Source organism: Mytilus galloprovincialis, chromosome 5 (assembly GCF_965363235.1).
Source record: "Mytilus galloprovincialis chromosome 5, xbMytGall1.hap1.1, whole genome shotgun sequence".
Taxonomy (NCBI): Eukaryota; Metazoa; Mollusca; class Bivalvia; order Mytilida; family Mytilidae; genus Mytilus; species Mytilus galloprovincialis.
In genome coordinates, this window is record NC_134842.1 from 359798 (window position 1) to 380838 (window position 21041).

The 21041-nt window shown below is 30.5% G+C and overlaps 1 protein-coding gene and 1 long non-coding RNA gene across 3 annotated transcripts in view; one reads left to right on the forward strand and one right to left on the reverse strand.

Annotated features, from left to right (window-relative positions):
* Positions 1-21041, reverse strand: part of LOC143074925 (uncharacterized) — a 101898-nt gene that overhangs the window by 25686 nt on the left and 55171 nt on the right. Inside the window, exon 3 of one of the 2 annotated variants that reach the window (XM_076250125.1) lies at positions 94-1345. The exons of the other annotated variant lie outside the window; for it this stretch is intronic. Within the exon in view, the coding sequence (XP_076106240.1) occupies positions 146-1075 (930 nt within the window). The 5' untranslated portion in view covers positions 1076-1345 and the 3' untranslated portion in view covers positions 94-145. The remainder of the gene's footprint in view (positions 1-93; positions 1346-21041) is intronic. 2 annotated transcript variants of the gene reach the window in all.
* Positions 10206-21041, forward strand: part of LOC143074927 (uncharacterized) — a 36166-nt gene continuing 25330 nt past the window's right edge. Inside the window, exons 1-2 of the long non-coding RNA XR_012978176.1 lie at positions 10206-10374; positions 11525-11681. This is a non-coding gene — a long non-coding RNA (uncharacterized LOC143074927). The remainder of the gene's footprint in view (positions 10375-11524; positions 11682-21041) is intronic.

Below are 21041 nucleotides of genomic sequence, written 5' to 3' on the forward strand. Positions count from 1 at the left end.
GGAAAAATGAAGCACGAGAAATAAAATCGTAAATATTCAGAAAAAAAGTACCAGCAGTTATTACTAAGACGTTCTTGAAGACCATGTACTTACTTAGGTTTACTTAGGTTCGTTTACTGATGTATACAGGAACTACAGTCCCTCTTCAATCATCAGTCTCTATATCTAAATCTTCTCCACTTCCGGTGATTGGTGATTTATAGTCTTCGTACATCATTGTTTGGTTCTTCCAGTATTTGTCTAGTCTATTCTTAAATGTATTTGTGGTTGGTGATGTTACTATAATTTCGGGTAGTGTATTCCATGTTTTTACCACTCGTAGAGCAAAGGCATTCCTCCTTAATTCTGTTCTTGCTCTCTGTGGAAATATTTTCAGACTGTTGCCGCGTGACCCTGTTCGTGTTGTCATATCCTTCCATAATTTAACAAATTGTGCCGCCTCTTTATCATATTTTCCATTCAGTGTTTTATATAATTCAATCATGTCACCTCGGACTCGTCTAAAATTTAGAGATGGTAGTTTCAATTTTTGCAGTCTTTCTGAGTATGTTAAATTCTTTAATCCTGGTAGTTGTTTAGTTGCCCGGCGCTGCACATTTTCAATCATATCAACATATTTTATTTTATATGGATGCCATACTGAGCTTGCAAATTCTAAATGTGTTCTAACGAGTGTCTTGTATAGTGGTACAAAGGTATCTGTATCTAAATATTGAAAAGTTCTTCTCAGTAGTGCAAACATGGAATTTGCCTTATTAACTTTCTCACTTATATGTTTTTCGAAATTTAATTCAGAGTCAATAATTACTCCAATGTCTTTTTCTTCAGTAACTTTTTGTAGTATTGTCGATTTCAGTGTATATTTTGAGTCTGGTTCCGGTCCCGGTTTACCTATGTGCATATGTTTGCACTTGTCGGAGTGAAACTTTAATAGCCAGGTATCACTCCATTGCGATAGTTTATTTAAAGTCACTTTGTAATTGAGTTTTATCTTCTTTCTGACTAATTGTGTTAAAAATTTTAGTATCATCTGCAAAGAGGTATACGTCGGAATCAACCAGGTTTGGAAGGTCATTTATGAAAATTACAAAAAGTAGAGGCCCAAGCACAGATCCTTGAGGTATACCTGAGGTTACTTTTGTCCATGATGATGTTTTATTGTTTATTGAAACGTGTTGTATCCTGTCACTTAGAAAACTATCGACCCAATTCAGAACTGAAAGTTCTGTGCCATATGCTCTGAGTTTGTTCATTAGTCTTTTCTGCGGAACAGTGTCGAATGCTTTAGACATTGTTAATGGACATAAAGACCTTGTGGTCATCTTTAAGCGTCTGCTACTCGCATCTGATTTGAAAAAAAAATATTATCATGATGGACTTTATTACATGTATAGCATATACATATACAATAGATGTTGAATGGTAACAATGTATAAATTTCTATTATAGTACACAAGTTTCAAAAGTTACTATGCCTATACAAGGATTTCTAACTATACACATCCTTGGTCTATATGTCACCAGTTTACTTTGAGTTAGTTCCAGTTTACTTTTTAATCAAATGTGGAAAAGGCAAGAACGAGAAATTCGGAGCACCAACACGAAACACGGAAAATAAATAAGGGGAAATACGAAGCACGCACATCAAACCGAACAACGAGAAAACGAGAAATAAAACACCAAAACACGAAAACACTCGAAATTAAAAAGCTGAAAACGTTGCACGAAAATAACCCTTTACCACCCTCTTAATTTTACGGACACACTTATCGTTATAGTAACAGACACATATTATGTGTCCACGGACTTCCGGACGATGTAAACGGTTGGAGCAGAAGATTCTGAACCGCACAGCACACAGCTCACATTACCCTGACCATTTCGATAGCTAGACCATTATTACCAGAGCCTACCACTTGTGAACCATACCCATCACAAAGGGAGTATAAATAGTAAAACCATTTTATCATGTTTACACACGACGATTAACATCCAAGGGGGGCTCTGAACCGTTTTTGCTTTGGGATATTTATTCATAACATATTATAATATATTGATTTATGACTGATTAAATAGTCATTGCTAAACTTATAACTGTTTTTGTTATATTTTGTCTTGAAATGAATAAGAAACCAGTGTCTAAGACTCTTAAATTACTTAGTCCAGCTACCAAGGTTTGCAAGTTACCATTGCATGTTTCACAATTACCAGTGACAGATTATAAAAGGCCTACAACAAGGTTCTAGTGTTAAACAAGTAAACATACACACACACATTTAATTTAGCTTCGTAATGCTAGACCAGAGGCGTTACATACAAACAACGAAATATTAAGCTAGATAAAGTACCTTGACACATAAAACAAATATTGGACGAGGGTAAGGACTGAGCAGTTGCTATAAGCATGTGTATAAACTCTAATACTGAGACAAATATCCCCTATGGAAAGAATAATTGTCAACAAGACTGACAACCACACATACCATAGAGAACAGAGTTGGTCTTTTTAGAGATAATTTACCCATACTATAAAAAACACATTCAAGTGTCGGAATAATGGGCTGTCGGAGTCATGGGTTGTCGGAGTAATGGGCTGTCGGAATAATGGTTGTCGGACTAATGGGATGTCACCAGCAGATGCTCCCAGCGCCATTGATGTGAAAATCCATGGATTTCGGGATATAAAGGCAACGCTCTAACCAATTGAGCCAAAGAAGATCTCCCCTAACTCAACTAGTTAGACTACCTTTATATCTCCAGATCTACAACATGATATTATGCGTGTCCAGATGTCTCAGTATGTTACTTAAACAATGTGTTCATGACAAGCAGATTGCATTTTTGTGTAAATAAAGGCAACAATAGTATACAACTGTTCTTAATATCAAAAATCGTTTTCAGAAGAAAACAAATCTGGGTGACAAACTATAACTGATGGAAATGTAGTAGGTGGTTTTCTATGCGTTAATGAATAACACCAACAAGAGCTAAGGGTTCTGATGCTTTATTGTACCAGTATGTAAATAACAAGTCTGAAATAGCAATACAACGTATATAAATAACACCATACTAAACGGCAACACACAGAAACGAACTATAGTATTACTATGGCAATTTTTCTGACTTGGGACAGGACATTTTAAGAAAAAAATTGTAAGGGTTTCGCGGAACCCAGTGTCTTGCCTACTTTTGCTGTAAATCGCAGGCCCATGAAAAATGAGGGAAAAAAATCAATAAAAATATTCCTCTTGATACTATTTTATGATTGTAAAAAGCTTCTGTTCAAGTTTGGTAAAAATCTAGGATAGTTGATGAATTTAATAAATGTTTAGAAAACTTTATCTGCAGACTGTATGTTATGTTAACTGGAAGAAAATCTAAGTCCGTTTAAAAGTAAAATACAGAAAAAATGGAGTTATCTTTTTACAAAACTTACTTCTGGATACTATCTTATGATCATAAATAGGCTTCTGTCCAAGTTTGGTACACTACAAGGATAGTTTTAAGAAAGTTATTAAAATTCTAAAAAATTTAACCACAGAGTGAATGTAATGTTTCACGCAGAAAAAACTAAGTCCATTTATAAGTAAAATACGGAAAAAAAGGAAATTTATTTTTACAATATTTACTTCTGGATACTATCTTATGATCATACACAAGCTTCTGTACAAGTTTGGTAGAAATCCAGTTTAGTTAAAGAAAGTTATTAAATTTTAAAAACTTTTACAACAGAGCTAGTGAATGTGGTGTTTCCCCACAGAAAAAATTAAGTCCATTTAAAAGTAAAATATGAAAAAAATAGATTTATCTTTTTACAAAATTTACTTCTGGATACTATCTTATGATCATAAACAAGCTTCTGTCCAAGTTTTGTTCTAACCCAGGATAGTTTGAGAAAGTTATTAAAATTTTATTGTGAACCCCATTAAACCTTTCCATAGATTCACCTGATAGTTACCTGTCCATTTAAACTTTTGGCAGTTCTATTGTCCCATTGAACAAATACAACAGGTATTGTTCTCTGTAAAGTTTATTCACCAGGACCTTTAAATTTCTTCTAAGAGAAATCTATCACTCATTGATTCATGTTTTCTTAAATTTGAGGATCGAGTGTATAATTAAATCTTAAGTGGAAAAAATAATTATAGTACATGTATGATATAGGTAAAACATGAACAGGTATGATATAATGGTAAAAAATATTTGCAGGTATATGTGGCACAATTAATATCATCAAAATAAAAGAGATTGGCACAATTTTAATACTTTTCCAAAACTGCAATTGGCCCAAATTGATTCTGCCAGAATTTAGTAAGATTAATACATCACCAAGGTAGCTATATAGTTTGAAGAAAATCCAAGTTGATTTGAAAAACTTATTAAAAAAATTAAAGTGTACTATCTCTATTTTGTCCGAACTACAAATTCTAGCTTTTTTTACCTAGATTAATTTAATTCTTAAAATTTACAGCAATACAACAAAAACAAAATGACCTGAGATTCAGTAAGCTTAATATATATGTAAGATAGCTACATAGTTTGATGAAAATCCAAGTTGGTTTGAAAAAGTTATTAAAAAAATTAAAGTGTACTGTCTCTATTTCGTCTGAACTGTAAATTCTAACTTTTTTTACCTAGATTAAATTAATTCTTGAATTTCACAGCAATACAACAAAAAATTAAATGACCTGGGATTCAGTAACCTTAATTTATATGTAAGATAGCTACATAGTTTGATGAAAATCCAAGTTGTTTTGAAAAAGTTATTAAAAAAATTAAAGTGTACTGTCTCTATTTCGTCCAAACTGCAAATTCTAACTTTTTTTTTCCTAGATTAAATTAATTCTTGAATTTGACATCAATACAACAAAAAATAAAATGACCTGGGATTCAGTAACCTTAATATATATGTAAGATAGCTACATAGTTTGATGAAAATCCAAGTTGGTTTTGAAAAAGTAATAAACAAAATTAAAGTGTACTGTCTCTATATCCGTCAGAACTGCAATTTCTAACTTTTTTTACCTAGATTAATTTAATTCTTGAATATGACAGCAATAAAACAAAAATTAAAATGACCTGGGATTCAGTAACCTTAATATATATGTAAGATAGCTACATAGTTTGATGAAAATCCAAGTTGTTTTGAAAAAGTTATTAAAAAAATTAAAGTGTACAGACTCTATTTCGTCCAAACTGCAAATTCTTGTTTTTTTTTCCTAGATTAAATTAATTCTTGAATTTGACAGCAATACAACAAAAAATAAAATGACCTGGGATTCAGTAAGCTTAATATATTTGTAAGATAGCTACATAGTTTGATGAAAATCCAAGTTGTTTTGAAAAAGAAATAAACAAAATTAAAGTGTACTGTCTCTATTTGTGTCGGAACTGCAATTTCTAACTTTTTTTACCTAGATTAATTGAATTCTTGAATATGACAGCAATAAAACAAAAAATAAAATGACCTGGGATTCAGTAACCTTAATATATATGTAAGATAGCTACATAGTTTGATGAAAATCCAAGTTGTTTTGAAAAAGTTATTAAAAAAAATAATGTGTACTGTCTCTATTTCGTTCGAACTGCAAATTCTAACTTTTTTTACCTAGATTAATTTAATTCTTGAATTTGACAGCAATAAAACAAAAAATAAAATGACCTGGGATTCAGTAACCTTAATATATATGTAAGATAGCTACATAGTTTGATGAAAATCCAAGTTGTTTTGAAAAAGTTATTAAAAAAATTAAAGTGTACTGTCTCTATTTCGTCCAAACTGCAAATTCTAACTTTTTTTTTCCTAGATTAAATTAATTCTTGAATTTGACATCAATACAACAAAAAATAAAATGACCTGGGATTCAGTAACATTAATATATATGTAAGATAGCTACATAGTTTGATGAAAATCCAAGTTGTTTTGAAAAAGTAATAAACAAAATTAAAGTGTACTGTCTCTATTTCCGTCAGAACTGCAATTTCTAACTTTTTTTACCTAGATTAATTTAATTCTTGAATATGACAGCAATAAAACAAAAATTAAAATGACCTGGGATTCAGTAACCTTAATATATATGTAAGATAGCTACATAGTTTGATGAAAATCCAAGTTGTTTTGAAAAAGAAAAAAAACAAAATTAAAGTGTACAGACTCTATTTCGTCCAAACTGCAAATTCTTGTTTTTTTTTCCTAGATTAAATTAATTCTTGAATTTGACAGCAATACAACAAAAAATAAAATGACCTGGGATTCAGTAAGCTTAATATATTTGTAAGATAGCTACATAGTTTGATGAAAATCCAAGTTGTTTTGAAAAAGAAAAAAAACAAAATTAAAGTGTACTGTCTCTATTTGTGTCGGAACTGCAATTTCTAACTTTTTTTACCTAGATTAATTGAATTCTTGAATATGACAGCAATAAAACAAAAAAATAAAATGACCTGGGATTCAGTAACCTTATTATATATGTAAGATAGCTACATAGTTTGATGAAAATCCAAGTTGTTTTGAAAAAGTTATTAAAAAAATTAAAGTGTACTGACTCTATTTCGTCCAAACTGCAAATTCTTGTTTTTTTTCCCTAGATTAAATTAATTCTTGCATTTGACAGCAATACAACAAAAAATATAATGACCTGGGATTCAGTAACCTTAATATATATGTAAGATAGCTACATAGTTTGATGAAAATCCAAGTTGTTTTGAAAAAGTTATTAAAAAAAATAATGTGTACTGTCTCTATTTCGTCCGAACTGCAAATTCTAACTTTTTTTACCTAGATTAATTTAATTCTTGAATTTGACAGCAATAAAACAAAAAATAAAATGACCTGGGATTCAGTAACCTTAATATATATGTAAGATAGCTACATAGTTTGATGAAAATCCAAGTTGTTTTGAAAAAGTTATTAAAACAATTAAAGTGTACTGTCTATTTCGTCCAAACTGCAAATTCTAACTTTTTTTTCCCTAGATTAAATTAATTCTTGAATTTGACATCAATACAACAAAAAGTAAAATGACCTGGGATTCAGTAACCTTAATATATATGTAAGATAGCTACATAGTTTGATGAAAATCCAAGTTGTTTTGAAAAAGTTATTAAAAAAATTAAAGTGTACTGTCTCTATTTCGTCCAAACTGCAAATTCTAACTTTTTTTACCTAGATTAATTTAATTCTTGAATATGACAGCAATAAAACAAAAAATAAAATGACCTGGGATTCATTAACCTTAATATATTTGTAAGATAGCTACATAGTTTGATGAAAATCCAAGTTGTTTTGAAAAAGTTATTAAAAAAATTAAAGTGTACTGACTTTATTTCGTCCAAACTGCAAATTCTTGTTTTTTTTCCCTAGATTAAATTAATTCTTGAATTTGACAGCAATACAACATAAAATAAAATGACCTGGGATTCAGTAACCTTAATATATATGTAAGATAGCTACATAGTTTGATGAAAATCCAAGTTGTTTTGAAAAAGTTATTAAAAAAATTAAAGTGTACTGACTCTATCTCGTTCAAACTGCAAATTCTTGGTTTTTTTTCCTAGATTAAATTAATTCTTGAATTTGACAGCAATACAACAAAAATAAAATGACCTGGGATTCAGTAACCTTAATATATATGTAAGATAGCTACATAGTTTGATGAAAATCCAAGTTGTTTTGAAAAAGTTATTAAAAAAAATAATGTGTACTGTCTCTATTTCGTCCGAACTGCAAATTCTAACTTTTTTTACCTAGATTAATTTAATTCTTGAATTTGACAGCAATAAAACAAAAAATAAAATGACCTGGGATTCAGTAACCTTAATATATATGTAAGATAGCTACATAGTTTGATGAAAATCCAAGTTGTTTTGAAAAAGTTATTAAAAAAATTAAAGTGTACTGTCTCTATTTCGTCCAAACTGCAAATTCTAACTTTTATTTTCCTCGATTAAATTAATTCTTGAATTTGACATCAATAAAACAAAAAATAAAATGACCTGGGATTCAGTGACCTTAATATATATGTAAGATAGCTACATAGTTTGATGAAAATCCAAGTTGTTTTGAAAAAGTTATTAAAAAAATTAAAGTGTAATGTCTCTATTTCGTCCAAACTGCAAATTCTAACTTTTTTTACCTCGATTAAATTAATTCTTGAATTTGACAGCAATACAACAAAAAATAAAATGACCTGGGATTCAGTAAGCCTAATATATATGTAAGATAGCTACATAGTTTGATGAAAATCCAAGTTGTTTTGAAAAAGTTATTAAAAAAATTAAAGTGTACCATCTCTATTTTGTCCGAACTGCAAATTATAGCTTTTTTTTTTACCTAGATTGAATTAATTCTTGAATTTGACAGCAATACAACAAAAAATAAAATAACTTGGGATTCAGTAACCTTAATATATATGTAAGATAGCTGTATAGTTTGATGAAAATCCATGTTGATTTGAAAAAGTTATTAAAAAAATTAAAGTGTAATGTCTCTATTTCGTCCGAACTGCAAATTCTAACTTTTTTACCTCGATTAAATTAATTCTTGAATTTGACAGCAATACAACAAAAAATAAAATGACCTGGGATTCAGTAATCCTAATATATATGTAAGATAGCTACATAGTTTGATGAAAATCCAAGTTGTTTTGAAAAAGTTATTAAAAAAATTAAAGTGTACTGTCTCTATTTCCGTCCTAACTGCAAAATCTAGCTTTTTTTTACCTAGATTAATTTAATTCTAAAATTTGACAGCAATAAAACAAAAAATAAAGTGACCTGGGATTCAGTAATCTTAATATATATGTAAGATAGCTACATAGTTTGATGAAAATCCAAGTTGGTTTGAAAAAGTTATTAAAAAAATTAAGGCAGTGTCTGCGCTCACCCGCATGCGGGTACGAATAGTCAAATTGCCGTTCTAGGCGCGCGTACCCACATCCGGTTTTTTAATAAAATGCCATCGAATCAGGAATGAAACGTGAAATATGTACGAAAATTATTGATAGTATGGGAATTTCGTGTAGAACGAGTGAAGAATATGAAAAAATAATATTTTCAAATTATATTTATTATTTAAAATTAAAAGCACAATGATGGAAAATTAAACTGTACAGTCCCTGAAAAGAAAAAAAAGAAAAATAAAACTACTAAAATTAAAGCTGGAGTTTATAAAAATTAAAGAAGCAAGTTATAATATCAATTTAAACCAATTACAATAGATTCATGTCACTAATTAAGATTTGTAACATATGATTGTTTTGGCACAGATTTCAACCCCGGGCTGCACATTTCAAATGTTGCCAGCCTACGTTCACGTTTCATTATTCATTATTACTTGCTTCTTTAAATTTAAATTTTAATAAACTCATGCTTTAATTTTAGTAGTTTTATATATTTCAAAATTTTAGTTTCTGTGTTATATTTTACTTAAAGATTAATTTAAAATATCATATGGGTATATTTTTAATTTATAAAAAAAATATTCTTTAAATTTGCATTAAAATTTTGTAATAGTATTACTTTCTATCATGTTTTTCTTTTACAGGGACTATTTTCCATCATTGTGCATTTAATTTTGCAATGATTTCTATGTATCATTATTTAATAAATACAATTTGAAAATATTATTTTTCATACTTTTCACTCGTTCTTCCCCATTCTATCGATAATTTCCGTAGATATTTCACGTTTTATACCCGATCCAATGGCATTTTATTAGAAAACCGGATGTGGGTACGCGCAGCCTAGAACGGCAATTTGACTATTCGTACCCGCATGCGGGTACGCGCAGACACTGCCAAAAATTAAAGTGTACTGTCTCTATTTCGTCCGAACTGCAATTGCTATACATGTAATAAAGTCCATCATGATAATATTTTTTTTTCAAATCAGATGTGAGTAGCAGACGGTTAAAATGACCACAAGGTCTTTTATGTCCATATTAACAACAGTGATTAATAATGTCTACATGGTCTTCAAGAACGTCTTAGTAATAACTGCTGGTACTTTTTTTCTGAATATTTACGATTTAATTTCTCGTGCTTCATTTTTCCCAATTTTTATTTTTCGTGCTACGTTTTTGCGATTTTTATTTCACATTTTCCGTGTTCAGTACCACCCTCAATTAACGTAGCGATTGGTTTTAATTCTAAATATACATGATACCGGGTTCTGGAAACTATGTTATCTCTGTCCATTCCGATTGGTCCTTAAAACCGGAAGTTCCCACGGCAATACTATAGAACATGGCGCAAAAACAAATAGAAATACACAACTGTCGAGGGAAAAGGGGAGGTATGGGCTTATCAAGAATAACCCTTAGTGGAAACGTATCTTGGTTACATTAAAGACCCTTAACATGATTGAATAAAACAGGTGAGCAAAAGGGACAAGTGATATACGGGTCAAACTAAAGCTGGGATCCTGTCAAAGTACCCCTCTGGTCAAACAGTGAGAACGAACCCTGTCCTATGATCTATCAATATTTCCCATAAACAATAATATAATACATACAATACAATACGGCCGCGATACCTGAAATATAAAGTGTTCATATGCATAGTCCGTTCATAAATATAACAGTGCAGCTCAGAGTTCTGGAACACGAAAATGAAAGTGAAAGTAGAAATGAATTCTCTGATCAACACAAGAAAAGAATGAAACATGATACATAAAAACCTACCAATCTTAAATCCTACCCTTAGGCATAACAGTATGTCCAATATCAGTCTGTGCTGTTCTATTTCGATATTTTTTGCATATGTACTTAAAAAGAAGGTGTGGTATAAATATGATTGCCAATGACACAACTATCCACAAGAGACCAACATGACACAGACATTAACAACTATAGGTCACCGTACGACCTTTAACAATGAACATAGTCAGCTATAAAAGGCCCCGATATGGAAATGTAAAACAAATTAAAACGAGAAAACTAACGACCTTATTTGTATAAAAATATGAACGAAAAAACAAATATTTAACACATAAACAACCACTGAATTACAGGCTCCTGACTTGGAACAGGCACATACATAAATAATGTGGCGGGGTTAAACATGTTAGTGGGATCCCATCCCTTCCTTTAACATGCACTTATAGGTGACATCTAAGGAACTCGCCAGAGGGTTTCCTCAGGCTAAATATATGTCATCATTTATCACAGAGTAAGCCTGGATCTGGCCACACTTTACTGAAACTTACTACAACTCAGCCCAATAAAGTCCTATGAAGCAGTAAGTGTGGGTACGTGGCCACACTACACTGCGTTATACAGATAAAAGTTAACTATCTTAAGTAAAACCAGCAAACATGCAGCAGAACGATTTCTGCTGATCATATATATATATACACATGAAAATAAACTGTAAATATCGAGGAAATATTTTAAATTTTAAATTTCAGGACATTGAATTAGCTCATATTTTTATGCCGATACATATGTATAAACAAAACACTTTTAATATTCCTTTAAATGATGATTGATGTCTACCTGTGTGACTTTTATATTTTAATCTTTCAGATATATGTACTTTTGAACTGGTGGTGGAAACTCATTGATTGAGGTGCTCCTTTATTGGAGGAAGTTCTGGAATACAAGTTACAAGTTGATCAAAGATCAGGAAGATGTAAAAAAACAGTTTTAATACTTTTTATGGACAATCGGTGAACATTTTTAGGTAAGATTATGTGATTATCATTGATAAAAACAAACAAATAACATCATTAATGATCGATCGGAGGCTGTTTGTAAGTACAAGGGATAAAAAATCAACCATGTTTGTGGAATGATTTTCTCTGCACACATGCATTTCCGGTAGGCAATGTTTCAATATAAATATTGAATAATAACTAATTTTATTTAAAAAAATAATGATTTTGAGGCACATATATGTACAGATGGGTGCACTCCTAACCTGTACAGCAAGTTAACTTGATAACCAGTCATTTGGACTGGTCAAAGTTAACCTGTGACCGAATGTAGGACTGCTCTGACCAGTCCTAGGACCAAAATCTAGTTAACTTGAAAAGCGGACTTGGACCTAGGACTGTTTTTATGTCTGCCAAAAAGTTAACTTGGAAACAGGTCCGCTATTGATATAAGTTAACTTCGAACCAGTCCTGTCATAAGTTAACATAAGTTAACTTCGGAACCAGTCCTGTCATAAAGTTAACCTAAGTTAACTTGGAAACCGGTCCTGCCACAAAGTTAACTTCTGCTTGAACAAATCCGATCAAAACCAGACCTGTTCCCAAGTTAACTTTTGACTGGTCTGGTCAACACTAAGTTAACTTGTAACCAGGACCGCTCTTCGTTGATTTAAAAAAAAATATATTTTTAATATCTTTGTTTCGTAGTAGAAACATCGAAAATAAAGTAATTTGAAAATTAATACTTCCGTTTTATGAACAGGATTAAACACAAATAATTGAAAATAAGTACGCACAGAACGTAACACAAATTTATCTGTGATCTGACAATCTATCTATTATAAAAACGATCTCGGTTACAATGATAACAGGCACTGAATATATATATATATTCCGATATCAAATTCAATCATATTATGTATATTTGTGAAAATAAGTATATTTGATGTTAGGTGTATACGTCCTTGTTAGTTATACATCCTTGAACTATGCAGCTACAATCAGCAATAGTTTAATTCATTTAAATAATGACTACAAATTTTTGTTCGCCTAAATTAAGGGTGCCAGCATGTCTTCTTTTTACTCAAAATACTGATACGTAACAAAATTTCAGTAGTTTTGATACCTCCAGTTGACTTGTACAACAAAATTATTTGACCGCATCCACCAAAACTGACCATATATGCACTTTAATTTGTAAATCTATATACCTGCATAGTAAATCAGCAATATTTTTTATGTCAGGATTCAATGTATAATACAATCCTGACAATGGACAGCAAAATTGCAATATGATAACAAAAAATTTTGGTTCGCATAAATTTAGGATACCAGCATGTCCTCATTTTATTCAAAATTTTGATACGTAACAAAATTTCAGTAGTTTTGATACCTCCAGCTGACTTGTACAACAAAATTATTTGACCGCATTACCAAAACTGACCATATGTGAACTTTAAATTGTAAATCTATATACCAGCATAGTAAATCAGCCTTATTTTTAATGTCAGGATTCAATGTATAATACAATCATGACAATGGACAGCAATATTGCAATATAATAACAACAAATTTTTGTTAGCCTAAATTAAGGGTGCCAGCTTGTCCTCTTTTTACTTAAAATACTGATACGTAACAAAATTTCAGTAGTTTTGATGCCTCCAGTTGACTTGTACAACAAAATTATTTGACCGCATCCACCAAAACTGACCATATATGCACTTTAATTTGTAAATCTTTATACCAGCATAGTAAATCAGCCATATTTTTTATGTCAGGATTCAATGTATAATACAATCATGACAATGGACAGCAATATTGCAATATAATAACAACAAATTTTTGTTCGCATAAATTTAGGATACCAGCATGTCCTCATTTTATTCAAAATATTGAAACGTAACAAAATTTCAGTAGTTTTGATACCTCCAGTTGACTTGTACAACAAAATTATTTGACCGCATCCACCAAAACTGACCATATGTGCACTTTAATTTGTAAATCTATATACCCGCATCGTTAATCAGCCATATTTTTTATGTCAGGATTCAATGTATAATACAATCATGACAATGGACAGCAAAATTGCAATATAATAACAAAAAATTTTGGTTCGCATAAATTTAGGATACCAGCATGTCCTCTTTTTACTTAAAATACTGATACGTAACAAAATTTCAGTAGTTTTGATACCTCCAGTTGACTTGTACAACAAAATTATTTGACCGCATCCACCAAAACTGACCATATGTGCATTTTAATTTGTAAATCTATATACCCGCATAGTTAATCAGCCCTATTTTTTATGTCAGGATTCAATGTATAATACAATCATGACAATGGACAGCAAAATTGCAATATAATAACAAAAAATTTTGGTTTGCATAAATTTAGGATACCAGCATGTCCTCATTTTATTCAAAATATTGAAACGTAACAAAATTTCAGTAGTTTTGATACCTCCAGTTGACTTGTACAACAAAATTATTTGACCGCATCCACCAAAACTGACCATATGTGCACTTTAATTTGTAAATCTATATACCCGCATAGTTAATCAGCCATATTTTTTATGTCAGGATTCAATGTATAATACAATCATGACAATGGACAGCAAAATTGCAATATAATAACAAAATATTTTGGTTCGCATAAATTTAGGATACCAGCATGTCCTCATTTTATTTAAAATATTGATACGTAACAAAATTTCAGTAGTTTTGATACCTCCAGCTGACTTGTACAACAAAATTATTTGACCACATTACCAAAACTGACCATATGTGAACTTTAAATTGTAAATCTATATACCAGCATAGAAAATCAGCCTTATTTTTAATGTCAGGATTTAATGTATAATACAATCATGACAATGGACAGCAATATTGCAATATAATAACAACAAATTTGTGTTCGCCTAAATTAAGGGTATAAGCATGTCCTCTTTTTACTCAAAATACTGATACGTAACAAAATTTCAGTAGTTTTGATGCCTCCAGTTGACTTGTACAACAAAATTATTTGACCGCATCCACCAAAACTGACCATATATGCACTTCAATTTGTAAATCTATATACCAGCATAGTAAATCAGCAATATTTTTTATGTCAGGATTCAATGTATAATACAATCCTGACAATGGACAGCAAAATTGCAATATAATAACAAAAAATTTTGGTTCGCATAAATTTAGGATACCAGCATGTCCTCATTTTATTCAAAATTTTGATACGTAACAAAATTTCAGTAGTTTTGATACCTCCAGCTGACTTGTACAACAAAATTATTTGACCGCATTACCAAAACTGACCATATGTGAACTTTAAATTGTAAATCTATATACCAGCATAGTAAATCAGCCTTATTTTTAATGTCAGGATTCAATGTATAATACAATCATGACAATGGACAGCAATATTGCAATATAATAACAACAAATTTTTGTTAGCCTAAATTAAGGGTGCCAGCATGTCCTCTTTTTACTTAAAATACTGATACGTAACAAAATTTCAGTAGTTTTGATGCCTCCAGTTGACTTGTACAACAAAATTATTTGACCGCATCCACCAAAACTGACCATATATGCACTTTAATTTGTAAATCTATATACCAGCATAGTAAATCAGCCATATTTTTTATGTCAGGATTTAATGTATAATACATGTGATCATGACAATGGACAGCAATATTGCAATATAATAACAACAAATTTTTGTTCACATAAATTTAGGATACCAGCATGTCCTCATTTTATTCAAAATATTGAAACGTAACAAAATTTCAGTAGTTTTGATACCTCCAGTTGACTTGTACAACAAAATTATTTGACTGCATCCACCAAAACTGACCATATGTGCACTTTAATTTGTAAATCTTTATACCCGCATCGTTAATCAGCCATATTTTTTATGTCAGGATTCAATGTATAATACAATCATGACAATGGACAGCAAAATTGCAATATAATATAACAAAAAATTTTGGTTCGCATAAATTTAGGATACCAGCATGTCCTCTTTTTACTTAAAATACTGATACGTAACAAAATTTCAGTAGTTTTGATACCTCCAGTTGACTTGTACAACAAAATTATTTGACCGCATCCACCAAAACTGACCATATGTGCATTTTAATTTGTAAATCTATATACCCGCATAGTAAATCAGCCCTATTTTTTATGTCAGGATTCAATGTATAATACAATCATGACAATGGACAGCCAAATTGCAATATAATAACAAAAAATTTTGGTTTGCATAAATTTAGGATACCAGCATGTCCTCATTTTATTCAAAATATTGATACGTAACAAAATTTCAGTAGTTTTGATACCTCCAGCTGACTTGTACAACAAAATTTTTGACCACATTACCAAAACTGACCATATGTGAACTTTAAATTGTAAATCTATATACCAGCATAGAAAATCAGCCTTATTTTTAATGTCAGGATTCAATGTATAATACAATCATGACAATGGACAGCAATATTGCAATATAATAACAACAAATTTTTGTTAGCCTAATTAAATTAAGGGTGCCAGCATGTCCTCTTTTTACTTAAAATACTGATACGTAACAAAATTTCAGTAGTTTTGATGCCTCCAGTTGACTTGTACAACAAAATTATTTGACCGCATCCACCAAAACTGACCATATATGCACTTTAATTTGTAAATCTTTATACCAGCATAGTAAATCAGCCATATTTTTTATGTCAGGATTCAATGTATAATACAATCATGACAATGGACAGCAATATTGCAATATATAACAACAAATTTTGGTTCGCATAAATTTAGGATACCAGCATGTCCTCATTTTATTCAAAATATTGAAACGTAACAAAATTTCAGTAGTTTTGATACCTCCAGTTGACTTGTACAACAAAATTATTTGACCGCATCCACCAAAACTGACCATATGTGCACTTTAATTTGTAAATCTTTATACCCGCATCGTTAATCAGCCCTATTTTTTATGTCAGGATTCAATGTATAATACAATCATGACAATGGACAGCAAAATTGCAATATAATAACAAAAAATTTTGGTTCGCATAAATTTAGGATACCAGCATGTCCTCTTTTTACTTAAAATACTGATACGTAACAAAATTTCAGTAGTTTTGATACCTCCAGTTGACTTGTACAACAAAATTATTTGACCGCATCCACCAAAACTGACCATATGTGCATTTTAATTTGTAAATCTATATACCCGCATAGTTAATCAGCCCTATTTTTTATGTCAGGATTCAATGTATAATACAATCATGACAATGGACAGCCAAATTGCAATATAATAACAAAAAATTTTGGTTTGCATAAATTTAGGATACCAGCATGTCCTCATTTTATTCAAAATATTGATACGTAACAAAATTTCAGTAGTTTTGATACCTCCAGTTGACTTGTACAACAAAATTATTTGACTGCATCCACCAAAACTGACCATATGTGCACTTTAATTTGTAAATCTTTATACCCGCATCGTTAATCAGCCATATTTTTTATGTCAGGATTCAATGTATAATACAATCATGACAATGGACAGCAAAATTGCAATATAATATAACAAAAAATTTTGGTTCGCATAAATTTAGGATACCAGCATGTCCTCTTTTTACTTAAAATACTGATACGTAACAAAATTTCAGTAGTTTTGATACCTCCAGTTGACTTGTACAACAAAATTATTTGACCGCATCCACCAAAACTGACCATATGTGCATTTTAATTTGTAAATCTATATACCCGCATAGTAAATCAGCCCTATTTTTTATGTCAGGATTCAATGTATAATACAATCATGACAATGGACAGCCAAATTGCAATATAATAACAAAAAATTTTGGTTTGCATAAATTTAGGATACCAGCATGTCCTCATTTTATTCAAAATATTGATACGTAACAAAATTTCAGTAGTTTTGATACCTCCAGCTGACTTGTACAACAAAATTATTTGACCACATTACCAAAACTGACCATATGTGAACTTTAAATTGTAAATCTATATACCAGCATAGAAAATCAGCCTTATTTTTAATGTCAGGATTCAATGTATAATACAATCATGACAATGGACAGCAATATTGCAATATAATAACAACAAATTTTTGTTAGCCTAATTAAATTAAGGGTGCCAGCATGTCCTCTTTTTACTTAAAATACTGATACGTAACAAAATTTCAGTAGTTTTGATGCCTCCAGTTGACTTGTACAACAAAATTATTTGACCGCATCCACCAAAACTGACCATATATGCACTTTAATTTGTAAATCTTTATACCAGCATAGTAAATCAGCCATATTTTTTATGTCAGGATTCAATGTATAATACAATCATGACAATGGACAGCAATATTGCAATATAATAACAACAAATTTTGGTTCGCATAAATTTAGGATACCAGCATGTCCTCATTTTATTCAAAATATTGAAACGTAACAAAATTTCAGTAGTTTTGATACCTCCAGTTGACTTGTACAACAAAATTATTTGACCGCATCCACCAAAACTGACCATATGTGCACTTTAATTTGTAAATCTTTATACCCGCATCGTTAATCAGCCATATTTTTTATGTCAGGATTCAATGTATAATACAATCATGACAATGGACAGCAAAATTGCAATATAATAACAAAAAATTTTGGCTCGCATAAATTTAGGATACCAGCATGTCCTCTTTTTACTTAAAATACTGATACGTAACAAAATTTCAGTAGTTTTGATACCTCCAGTTGACTTGTACAACAAAATTATTTGACCGCATCCACCAAAACTGACCATATGTGCATTTTAATTTGTAAATCTATATACCCGCATAGTTAATCAGCCCTATTTTTTATGTCAGGATTCAATGTATAATACAATCATGACAATGGACAGCCAAATTGCAATATAATAACAAAAAATTTTGGTTTGCATAAATTTAGGATACCAGCATGTCCTCATTTTATTCAAAATATTGATACGTAACAAAATTTCAGTAGTTTTGATACCTCCAGCTGACTTGTACAACAAAATTATTTGACCACATTACCAAAACTGACCATATGTGAACTTTAAATTGTAAATCTATATACCAGCATAGAAAATCAGCCTTATTTTTAATGTCAGGATTCAATGTATAATACAATCATGACAATGGACAGCAATATTGCAATATAATAACAACAAATTTTTGTTCACCTAAATTAAGGGTGCCAGCATGTCCTCTTTTTACTTAAAATACTGATACGTAACAAAATTTCAGAAGTTTTAATGCTTCCAGTTGACTTGTACAACAAAATTATTTGACCGCATCCACCAAAACTGACCATATATGCACTTTAATTTGTAAATCTATATACCCGCATAGTAAATCAGCCATATTTTTGATGTCAGGATTCAATGTATAATACAATCATCACAATGGACAGCAATATTGCAATATAATAACAACAAATTTTGGTTCGCATAAATTTAGGATACCAGCATGTCCTCATTTTATTCAAAATATTGATCTTATCAAAATTTCAGTAGTTTTGATACCTCCAGTTGACTTGTACAACAAAATTATTTGACCACATCCACCAAAACTGACCATTTGTGCACTTTAATTTGTAAATCTATATACCCGCATAGTTAATCAGCCATATTTTTTATGCCAGAATCAATGTATAATACAATCATGACAATGGACAGCAATATTGCAATATAATAACAACAAATTTTTGTTCACATAAATTTATAATACCAGCATGTCCTCATTTTATTCAAAATATTGATACGTAACTAAATTTCAGTAGTTTTGATACCTCCAGCTGACTTGTACAACAAAATTATTTGACCGCATTACCAAAACTGACCATATGTGCACTTTAATTTGTAAATCTATATACACCATGGCATACCCGCATAGTATTAATCAGCCATATTTTTTATGTCAGGAATCATTGTATAATATAATCATGACAATGGACAGCAATATTGCAATTTAATAACAACAAATTTTTGTTCGCATAAATTTAGGATACCAGCGTGTCCTCCTTTTATTCAAAATATTGATACGTAACAAAATTTCAGTAGTTTTAATACCTCATGCTGACTTGGAAAACAAAACTATTTGACCAAAACTGATCATATGTGCACTTTTATTTGCAAATCTATATACCCGAATACCATTGTACCGAGCGCCTTAATGTCTTCTCCTGGCGCTCCTGTTCACATTTTAGTAGGACCGTAAATGTAGACGTAATCAATAATATTGGAAAACCATTAATGCAAAAAATATTCTGAATAAATTGAGAATGTCAGAATTTCATCTCTTTATTTATAATAACAGTCACATCATATATAGGAGTTCATGATGGTGTACGTGTAAAACAAAACTATTATGCCACATCATCAAAGTACCAACGAATCCGTACCAACACTGACATGTCTGAATTCATTTGTACTATTTACAATGATTTAATAAAAAAAAAGTATACGAGGTTCTCTTCTTGGAATCTATTATGTCGGTTGATTGATTTTGTTTATAGTTAAACGTCAAGTGGCAACTGTTTCATTTAAGTGCGCATTGAGTATAATTTTAGGACGTCTCATATAAATAGATCGGCAATGACAAATCTCTCGATTTATCACTGAACTAGTATATATTTGTTTATGGGCCAGCTGAAGGACGCCTCCGGGTGCGGGAATTTCTCGCTACATTGAAGACCTGTTGGTGACCTTCTGCTGTTGTTTTTTATTTGGTCGGGTTGTTGTCTCTTTGACACATTCCCCATTTCCATTCTCAATTTATTTCTAAAAAATTGAGTCGGACAGCAAATTTTTTTTACCAAGATTATTTAAATTCTTGAATTGACAGGAGATTGTACTACATTTACTATCTTAATCAATCTGAAATGCAAATTCTAGGTTTTATGACAACGATTATTTTTATTTTTGAACTGAGGCAATACACAAACTACATGAGATGTATAATTTGATTTAAATCAAAGGGTTGTTAAAAAAAGTTATAAATTAAATTTTTAAGTGTACTATATGGGTTAGTTGGAACATCAAATTCTTGTTTTTTGATTTGACAAGAATATTAATAAAATAAAAGAAGTGTCACTTTCATTGAGGTCAATGTAAATCATACACACCTGACTCTTGTAAAACTTTCAATTTTGTAAAAGTATTCCTCTGTATTTTCCACAAAAAAAACAGAATTGTAATGTCTTTGTATAATTTTCTAATAAAATAGAAAATATTAGCATGTATTTTTTATGCCACATCAATATATTAATTTCTGAACTTAAATTTCTTCTCATTTATGTCTAACAAACCAATCTGAAGTTAGAAAGTAATCAATTATTAGACCAGTTAAAAAATGTATAGATCTATTCTTTA